General features: G+C 57.2%; 2 protein-coding genes across 12 annotated transcripts in view; both read right to left on the minus strand.

Annotated features, from left to right (window-relative positions):
* Positions 1-1723, minus strand: part of UBN1 (ubinuclein 1) — a 35362-nt gene extending 33639 nt beyond the window's left edge. For 5 of the 11 annotated variants that reach the window (XR_004499384.1, XR_004499385.1, XM_033517820.1 and 2 more), the window contains exon 1: positions 781-1640. Coding sequence is in view for 9 of the 11 variants with exons in the window: in XM_033517820.1 (XP_033373711.1) it covers positions 781-1020 (240 nt within the window). In the remaining 2 variants the exon portion in view is untranslated. Of the gene's footprint in view, positions 1-780; positions 1643-1669 lie in introns of those variants that run through there. The other 6 variants (XM_033517821.1, XM_015642558.3, XM_015642555.3 and 3 more) reach the window with 4 other exon arrangements.
* Positions 1724-4696: 2973 nt separating this feature from the next.
* Positions 4697-9110, minus strand: NME3 (NME/NM23 nucleoside diphosphate kinase 3). Its single transcript, XM_015642587.3, has 5 exons — positions 8985-9110; positions 8554-8684; positions 8042-8143; positions 7492-7604; positions 4697-6818 (listed from the first exon to the last, which is right to left on the minus strand). Exons 1-5 carry the CDS (start codon positions 9091-9093, stop codon positions 6701-6703), a joined length of 573 nt encoding a protein of 190 aa, XP_015498073.1. The 5' UTR covers positions 9094-9110; the 3' UTR covers positions 4697-6700.
* Between the last annotated feature and the right edge of the window lie 555 nt (positions 9111-9665).

Raw genomic sequence — 9665 nt, forward strand, 5'->3', positions numbered from 1 at the left:
AGGGATTGTTCCCTGGCAGGGTGGGCAGGCCCTGGCACAGGGTGCCCAGAGAAGCTGTGGCTGCCCCTGGATCCCTGGAAGTGTCCAGAGCCAGATTAGACAGGGCTTGGAGCAGCCTGGGATAGTGGAAGGTGTCCCTGCTTATGGCAGGGGGTAGCATGGGATGAGCTTTAAGGCCCTTTCCAAATTATGCTGGGATTCTGAGAGTGTCTCTGTGGTTTGGGTTCTCCCAGCTAGTTTTATACCTGCTTCTGCTTCTCCCACACCTCAAAAAAAATAACCAACCCAAAAATGAAGTGGCATAAAACATCAATTGACTGCTAACAGTCCTGAAGGAAAACAGTAAAAGGAACAGAATCCAGCAAGCTTCTTTTCATTGACAATCATTCCTAACTCAAAGTTTAGATGCTACAGGAGTTTTCATTCATGTCTCCTTTGGTGCTCTCTGGAAAACAGCTCCTTATCACTGCCAGCCACCCAGGTATCAAAAGTCACTTTAGATCCAGCCATTCCAAACTAAAGGAGCATCACATCCCTCACCTGCCACCAGCACAACATCCTCCCAACACCAAATTCCAGCCAGGGCAAAGGAGTGACACAGTGTGGCCTGACAACAACTGTGGGTCAGTTCTCCTGCCTGCAGGATGTTCACCTGCCCTCCTCCCACCTTGCAGCACCTCACAGCAAACACAGACCCAACTCTCAAAACAACGATGCTGAGACAGCCTTTGAGACCTTCAACTACAACACAGGTTCCCACAGGCCCCCAGGGACACTCACCTTGTCACCTGAAGAACCCCCTTTCACTTTCCCTCTGCAGCTCTTGAGGAGATCTGGGTAGAAGAACTCCGGGCAGCGTTTGTGGTCTGGCTCGAAGAGGGTCAGGGTGATCCGCACGGCCGTGGCCGCTGGCTCGGGCTCCGGGGGCTGCTCTCCATCGTCCTTCCGAGACCTTTTCAGGAAGCTGCTGCTCAGTGGGCCATGCAGAGTGGTGAACGAAACCCTGTGGGGCTCTGTCATGGCTATGGCCAAGTCTTAGCAGGCCTCACGGCATCCTTCCCATTGCATTAGGAAAGGTCTGTCAGGCTGCACTGATTGATTTCACCAAGGATAACTGAGGATGCTGGCAGCAGAACAAGTGCTTTGCTTTTGGAGTTTTCTTGGGAAGTGACAAAGGGCCGTGCTGCGAGCGCTTGCTGCAATCATTAGAGAGAAGAAAGAAAGAAGTCAATCCTCGTACCAGTCTTCCCTCCAACACTGGAAGTTCCCCGCTATCCCTCCAGTCCATTGCAGATCTCTCTCCTTAGACCACACCGCTCCATCTGTAAGGGCTGAAGAAAATCCAGCTGCCGGGGAAACAAAACCAGCCTGCCAGACTCGCTTTGACGCGGCCCAGGAGCCCTGGGCACAAACACCCGGCTGGGCTGCACCTCCCGGGGCCGGGGCTGCACCTCCCGGGCCGGGGCTGCGCTCCGGCCGCCTGATCTCCCGCTGCACGGAGGCCCGGACACCACCGTCCCTGGGACAGCAGCCCAGGCGGGGGCTGAGCGGGGCCCGGGGTGGCAGCGCGGCCGGAGGGAGCGCGGCCCGCGGGGCTGAGGGGAGGCCCGAGGCCGTGGTGCCGGGGGCGCGCAGGGGCCGCCAGGCCCGCCCGCCCTCACTCACTCACCGCCACCGCTCCGGGCCCGCGCCCGCGTCACGTGGGCGGTGCTGCCCTCTCGCCGGGCCGCGCGCGCCGCGGCCAATCAGCGACCGCCCCAGCGGCCACGCCTCGCACCGCAACCAATCAGCAACCGCCGCCGCGGCCACACCTCGCGGGAACGGCTCGGGGATGGCTCTCCCTCACCACGTGATCGAGGAGGGCCAATCACCGCCGCTGGCACCGCCCCGTCCCGCCGGCCCGCGCGCGGCGGCGGGAGGGGCGGCAAGATGGCGGCGGCCCCTGAGGGAGCGGCGGAGGTTCGGCGGGGAACTATCAGAGAGGCTGCCCGCGTCCCCTTCACTCACCGAGCAGCGTTTGGTGGAGCCTCATGGGAATCGGTAGCGTGAAGGCTCCAGGAAGCTGCTGCTCATGTCCCTTAAACAAGCTCAGGTTTCCTCCATGGAATGAAATGAAACTTAGGGAATGTGTGCAACGATAAGGGGCAACAGAGTAATGTAATATATCTAAACAGTGGCTCGTGTGGATAAGGCTGCAGGCCTGTGCTGGAAGGCCTTGGCTGGAGATGACAAACTCCCAGCAGACCCTGAAGGTGCTGGGACCGGCTGGACGGGACACGGTGGATCCGGCCCGGCACTGACAGGGCTGACTGAGGGCATCGTGGGACCTCTCCATTTATTTTCAGGGTCTCTGGAGTCTGGCAGGTCTCTGTTGAGTGGAAGGCGATAAATGTCTCAGTTCTCAAGCAGGCTTAAGGAAGAAGACCCTGAATGCTACAAGCCTGTCACTCCCACTTCAGTGTCTGTTGAAGTCCTGGAGGTTATTTAGGGAGCTGCTGGAAAACCCTGGAGAGACAACACAGTCAGCAGTCACAGTCAGTGTGGGCTCATAGGGGGAAGGTGCTGCTTAATCTGCTTAATTCACATTTGTGAGGAGCTCAGGCACTGATTCCCTAGAGTCACAGAATGCTTCAGGCTGGAAGGGACCACAGTGGCTCAGGCAGGGTCAGCCCAGGGCACAGGGCTGTGTCCAGACTGTTCTGAAATATCTCCAGTAAGTCCCTCTGGGCAGCCTGTTCCACTGTACGTGAAAGTTTTTCATTGTGTTCATTTGGAATTTCCTGGGCTGAGTCCCTGCCCACTCCTCTGGTGCCACTGCTGGGTCCCTGGAGCAGAGCCTGGGCCCTTTCCTGAGCCCTCCCTGCTCACAGGGACACCCAGGGCTGAGGGCCCCTCTCAGCTGGGGCTCCTCTCCAGGCTGAACAGCCCCAGCTCCCTCAGCCTTTCCTCACAAGGAGATGCTCCAGGCCCTTCAGCATCCACACAGCCTCCACCAGACCTGCTCCAGGAGCTCCATGTCCTTCCTGTCCTGACACAGCATTCCAGATGTGCCTCACAGGGTGAGCAGAGGGGCAGGATCCCCTCCCTCACACACCCCAGGACACCCCACCTTGGCTCCAGGGCTGATCAGGAACAGTCACTGTCACACTCTTCTCCACAGAGCTGCAGCCCCAGCCCAGGCTGGTGCCTGGGGTTGTTCCTCCCCAGATGCAGGACCCTGCTCTGGCCTATGCTGGCTTCCAGAAGGTTCCTCTCTGCCCCTCTCCCATTGTTGAGGTCCCTCTGGAGGGCCACACAACCCTGTGAGGTATCAGCTGCTCCTCCCAGCTCCGTGTCAGTCATCTTTGTGCTGACCAAGGGAAGACAGTAGATGTGGTGGTTTGGGGTTTTAGCAAAGCTTTTGATACCATCTCTAACACTCTGTTGGATAAACTGTCCCTCACAAAGTACCCCTTTGCATGGGTGAGGCCAGGTCAGGCTCAAAGGGTTACAGCAAATGGAGTCACATCAGGACAGTTCCCAGTGGGGTTACTCAGGGCTCTATTAGAGGGCTGGTGCTCTTGAATGTTTCTATAAATGATCCAGATTCAGGAATTTAACATACACTAAGCAGGTTTGCCAACAATAGTGAACTGGAAGGGGCTGTGGAGTCCCCAAAGGGCCCTTACAGGGAGCTGGGCAGTCACAACCTCTGTGAAATTCAACAGCAGCAATGGACTCTGCACCTGGGACAGGGCTGTGCACACAATGTGGGGGATGAGAGGCTGGAGAGCAGCCCAGCAAACAGACCTGGGGCTTGATGGCAACTTCAACAGGAGCAATCAGTGGCAGCCAAAAGAGCTGACTCTGTCCTGGGACACAGCTGGGCTGAGGAAGGGGATTGTCCTGCTCTGCATTGGGGCTGGGGCTCTGTTCCCACCAATGGTACTGGGAGCAAAACTGTGGAGAGAACAGGTCAAAAGCCATTTCCCATCCCATAAAATATTTAACCCTCTTTCGTTTTCCAATACTCTTTGTTTGTGTTTGGCTGACAGCACCAGCTCAGGCCTAACTCCTTGGCAAATGCACTGCTTGAAATCCAGGGAAAAGTCCCAGAAACAGAAACCAGGGTCTGACCTGGGGTTGGCATCCAGCCAAGAGGATGGTGCAGGGCTCTTCCAGAGGTGCCCAGCAACAGGAGGAGCAACAGCCAGAAACTAAAACTCAGAAGCCCCCCCTCAATATGAGAAAATTCCTTTACACTGAGGGTGGCAAAGCACGGGAGCAGGTGCCCAGGGAGGGCTTGGAATCTCCTGCTCTGGAGACAATCCAAACCCACTGGACACATTCCTGTGACAGCTGCTCCACGTGACCCTGCTCTGACAGGGAACTGAATGATCTCCAGAGGTCCTTTCCAACACCAACTATTCTGGGATTATGTGGAGCAAAAAGGAGCACAGACCCTGCTTGTTCTGCTGCCATGAGCATGTGGTGCTGCAGCAGCAGCCTGGCTCCACTGAACACCACCCCAGCCACTGCTTTGGTGGGAAGCACAAGGGCCCTGCACAGGGCAGAGACAACAGGATCTCTGCTGCCTTCACCCGCTTCAGCTCTCACACACAACTGCTGCAGCCAAAACCTCCCCTCCACACTGCTGCCCAAACCATTTCTGACAAGCACCTGCAGCCTCCTGCCTTCAAGGGCCCCAAGAGGAACAACAGACAGCTTCTACTTTTATTGTTACAGTTTAACACAGTCTTGGACAGAGGAGAAGCAGCAGGAACCAACATGCAAAGCAATTCAAAGGGCTTGAGGAAGACCACCCACAGCTCAGCCTCTGCTCCCAGCAGTGTCTCTGGGGGCTCTTTCTCTCCAGCTGCTGCTCCAGTTGTGCCCCAGAGCAGGAGGAGGTCATGGCAGACACCAAACCTACACACACACAGGAGAGGAGTGGCCTGGGATTGTGTCTCAATGAGTCAGGTCCGTTATCTGACTGGAGTTCAGCTGGCTTTGAAACCAGGAGAGCATCTTAAATCTTGTCTGTATAGTCAGGGAGAAGAGGGATCCTTCAGGAAGAGGCAATGGCAGGAGATGAAGCTCAGGTATTTGGGCAGAGTTTTCCTGTGTCAGAGCTGGCATCTCTTAGTGCCACCAGCTCTTCTCAAAGCATCTGTTAAACAATAAATGTGGCCTTCCTCCCACTCGTCTCGGACCTCTGTCTTCACCAGTGTCTTCTCCTGCAGCCCTGCTGCAGCCAGACTCCAGCCAAGTGGACAAGCTCCAGGAACAATTGGGATCTGTCAGGCATTTAGAGCTGGGCACAGGTGCCTGGAGAAGGCCCAAGGCAGGAGGAGCCTTGGCTGAGGCAGCTGTCCAGCCCCACTCACTGGAGGGAGACCTCCCACCCTGCCCCACCACGCTGGGGCCAGCATGGAGGACGAGTGGGGGTGACTTTACTCTGCTCCCCAAGAGCTTCCCCCACTCCCCAGCACCTACAAAGCTGAGGACCCAGAGGGACAGGCTTTTAGGGCACAGGTCAAACTCATCCTGCACACAGGAAAGCCTTGGGGATCTTGTTGCCTTGGTTTAACTGTGTCCCTGTTCCATGGCAGGATTCCATGTCACTGTCCCTGTCCTTATGCTCTGGTGAGGCTGCACAGGGTGCTCAGACACAGCACAACTCTGAGGAGCTGGTGGCACAGGGACAGCTCACAGGTGGTGTCTGGCCCATGACAAACTGGTTTCCACTACCATCCCAGCAGGAAAGCTCCACTGCGAGCTCTCAGGGGGACAAGGAAGATCTTGGGACCTGCCAGAGCTCAATGCCAGGACTCCACAGCCTGTGCTGTGCACAGGAGAGAACTAAATACTCCCCTAAATAGTCATTCCTGAGCCCCAGATCCACAAATCCTTCCCTGCCCCCTTCTCCCCCTTCTGTGTCTGCCCCAGTGCTGCTGCTTCACATCAGTGATCATGGAGGGACAGTCTGTGACAGGCTGGGTCAGGACCATGCAGCCCCAGAGAAGCAGAACAGACCTGGAGGAGATGCTTCCTACTCCCAGCAGCCAGAGCTCAGGAGCCAGAGCCTGAGGAATTGTGCATTTAGCAGCATTTGGAGAATCTTCCTTCCATGGATTCACTCATCATGTCTGAAACTGGGTGAGCTTGTGCCAGCCCAGCACACAGGGCTCCCACCAAGGGAGAGAGAATTGTCCCATCCTTCATTCCTTGTCTTGGAATGAACTCCAAAATAAGAATTTGCTCCATTATCCTACAGCAGCCCAATTATTTAAAAGCCTTTGGTGAAAAGCCTTCTAGAAATGCAGGTAAATTGTCAAGCCCATCACCTTGTGACCAGCACCCCTCCCAGCAGCAAGGAAAATACATTCTCCTGCTCCAGGCAGGGATCAGAACACCCAGGAATGGGTAAAGAGCCCAAGTTTTACTTCAATGAATCAGCTTGAGCTACTTGGGATTTAAGATGCTGCAGCAAACAGAGCAACAATACCAACTACTTACTAGAGCAGAGAGAGAAAGAAAGAAACAGCTCCCCTTGACAGGAGCTAAACCACAGAGTTCCACACACAGCCCAGCTCTCAGGATCCCACAGGCAGAAGAGGAATCCCACAGAGGATCTGCAGCCAGGCCCAGCAGCTGCTATGAAATGGAAGGAAATGTCCTGTGTCCCAGCAGGAAGATGAACTTCCCTTGGGATTGCTCCTCACTCGTAGATCCAGTGTGCAGCTGTGTCCTCCCAGCAGGGCAGCTCCTCCGGGCGGAACCAGAGCGAGATCTCCTGCTGGGCACTCTCCACCGAGTCACTGCCATGGATCACATTCCTGTGGGCAAGGAGAAAGGGAGCAGCTCTAACCAAGCTGAGAAAGGTGGGAGGGGGATGCTGTACACTGGAAAATTCCCCCTTGACCAATTTCATTAAAGGGATGGAGCCAGTCCTGTCCCACACTATCCCCTCCTATCACACAGCCCTCATCCTTCCAGCACTGCCAGAGCTGCAAGAGGCTGTACCTCTGGGATTTGCATTTTTCATGTCAGTGATTCCAGCTGTGCCTCCAGATTTTCCCCCTTCCATCAAAGCAGGTTTGGTATCGGACACCAGGAAACAGAGCTCTAAGCCAGGAGGGTTCAGTAAGAGCTCCCCTGGCCACAAGCTGGGGCCACCCAAGGTCACCACCCATGGACATTCACCTGCTCCCATGAAAGGACTGAGTGGGAGCCTCCCTTCCTCTTCACAGCCTGACAGTCCCGATTACCAGAGCAAAACAGGCAAACCCCACCTGCTTTCAACAAAGAACTCAGCAGGAAGGAAACAACCCAGGTTCTACCTCCTACTAAAGCCAACCTTGGGAAGCAGAGCTCAGCTCTGATCTGAGCACAAAAGGGAGAACTTCTGCTCTGGGAATGCAGACTCATGTGGCTTGGGCAGGCCTGGCACAGGAATGTCAGAACAGGATGCCCTGAAACACTGAGGGAAGAAGAAGCCAAAGCTCTCACTTGCTGACTTCAACACAGAAGTCTCCTCGGATGGTGCCAGGCCTGGATTCAGCTGGATTGGTCTCTCCGATCATGGCACGAACTGTCTTCACCACATCCAGGCCCTGCCAGACCTATGGGAGAGCAAAACCAGGATCAACAACCACAGCTGCCCCAGCAGGTCACATCTGCCCTCTGAATTCCCCAGCAATCTTCTTGGGTGAGAGACAGGAAAGGGTCTCTCCAAATTATTCTTCCAAAGTTGATTTTGGAAAATGACCCAAATTTCTGTGGATGTCTCCCCATCCCTGGAAATGCTCAAGGCCAGGCTGGATGGGGCTTGGAGAAACCTTAGAGGGTGTCCCTGCCCATGGCAGGGGGTGAAATGAGACCTTTAAGGTCCCTTCCAACCCAAACCATTCCATGATTTAATTTAAAACAGAAAACATCCCTGCACAGCTTCAAGAGACCCTCTGTGGGAAGATATCACCTTCCTTCAAGGGTGCCAACAGCCATGCTGCTCACACCTTGCACTTTGTTGCTGTTCCTTGGTGCAGGGGCCAGCACTCACCATGGCCACCATGGGCCCGGAGCTCATGTACTTCACCAGGCGGCTGTAGAAGGGACGGTCCCGGTGGACAATGTAGTGTTCCTTCAGCAGCTCCTCCGAGGCCTGCACAGAGCACAGAGCTTAGTCTGCTCCCACACATGGGGATCTGGACAAGGGCTGCGCCTCAGGGATGCAGAAAATTAAGAGAACTGAGCTCTTGCACAGATGCTCAATTCCAGGAGTGAAACAGCAGGAGCCAGACACAGACAGGAGTTTCCAGCTGCCAGCTTAGTGACAGCCCTGGAATACAGGCACAGCCAAGGGCAGACATGCTCCCCACAGCCAGAATCACCCCTCCCATTGCCAACTCTCCTCTGAGCTGCGAGGATTTGCTGCTGGAATGACACCAGCAGGCTGTGCAGGCCGGATGACAGGCAGAGCCCCCAGCAGTGACCGGCACAGCCGGGGCTCGGGGGGCTGCAGGGGCTCCTCGGCTCCAGGGACCCTCAGCCTGGGCAGGCCCGGCCGCTCACCTGCAGCAGCTTCATCCCCACCAGCTGCAGCCCCTTCCTCTCGAAGCGCCGGATGATCTCCCCGACCAGGCGCCGCTGGACCCCGTCCGGTTTGATGGCCACGAAGGTTCGTTCATTGACCCCGCCGAAGGCTGCAGGGAGAGGGCAGAGGTCTGGGGGGGGGAAGGAGACACCTCCGGGCCTTCAGCCCCAGCGGGTGCAGGGGGGTCGCAGGCCCTGAGCCGTGGGGACACGGGGGGGTTCCCAGGTTCCCGCAGAGGAGGGCAGGCCGGTGCTGGCGGCGCCCCTCGGGCGTAGAGGACACATGGACAGGAGGCCCTAGCCCGAGCCCTCATCCGCGGCGTCTCTCCCGGGGAAGGGAGGGTCCTGGCCCTCAGGCACAAGGGGGGTGGGGGTCCCTGGTCCCCAGGGCCGGGGGTCCCGTCCCGTACCGCTGTGGAAGAGGCCGGCGAAGAGCCCCAGCACCAGGCAGATCATGGCGACGCCGCTCTTAAAGGGGACGCACTCCCCCTGCGCTGTCACCGCCCCCCGCGGAACCATCGTGCCGGGGGCGGGGAGCGGCGGCACCGAGACACGGGGACACCGGTACGGCCCGTTCCCATGGCAACGGCGGGGCCTGGTGTCCGCCGGGACCGGGGGGTCTGATGGAGGCCGGAGGGACACCAGGCTCCACCTGTGCCAGGTGTCCCAGCCGCGGCCTCCTTGCTGCCGCCTCTGAGCTCCCCTGTGCCGGTGGCCCGGCGACAGCAGCCCGGCTGGTTATCAGCCTGTTTTGCCTTCGCTGTCTCTGGCGTTGCGGTCGTGATGCGCAGTAGTCGTGGTTAGACTGTTCCGGTTATGGGGCAGCCGCTGTGGCACTGACCGGCCCCTCTAGCTCGGGCTGGCACCTCTGGAAGAAGAGCTCTGAGCTCCCTCGGGCCGTGCTGCAAGAGCAGAGGGCAGAGCTCCAGCCCCGGGAGCTCCTCTGCACAGAGCACATGTTGCTGATTTAATTTTGGGGTGTCAGATCGAGGTTGTTAACGCGCTGTCAGCCTCAGAGAGCTTCCTCAGGTATGAAGGGATAGGTAGGACTGCACTCCAGGGCTCCATTTCCAGCTCTCAGGAACTCAGCT

The sequence above is a fragment of the Parus major genome, chromosome 14 (assembly GCF_001522545.3).
Source record: "Parus major isolate Abel chromosome 14, Parus_major1.1, whole genome shotgun sequence".
NCBI classification, from domain to species: Eukaryota; Metazoa; Chordata; class Aves; order Passeriformes; family Paridae; genus Parus; species Parus major.

Coding starts and splice junctions, on each gene's coding strand:
- NME3 (XM_015642587.3), bottom strand. CDS start 9,093: ATGGTTCCGCGGGGGGCGGTGACAGCGCAGGGGGAGTGCGTCCCCTTT. Junction 8,685..8,984: donor CGCCGGCCTCTTCCACAGCG/GTACGGGACGGG, acceptor CTCTCCCTGCAG/CCTTCGGCGGGGTCAATGAA. Junction 6,819..7,491: donor TTCTGTGTTGAAGTCAGCAA/GTGAGAGCTTTG, acceptor CCTTGCCCACAG/GAATGTGATCCATGGCAGTG.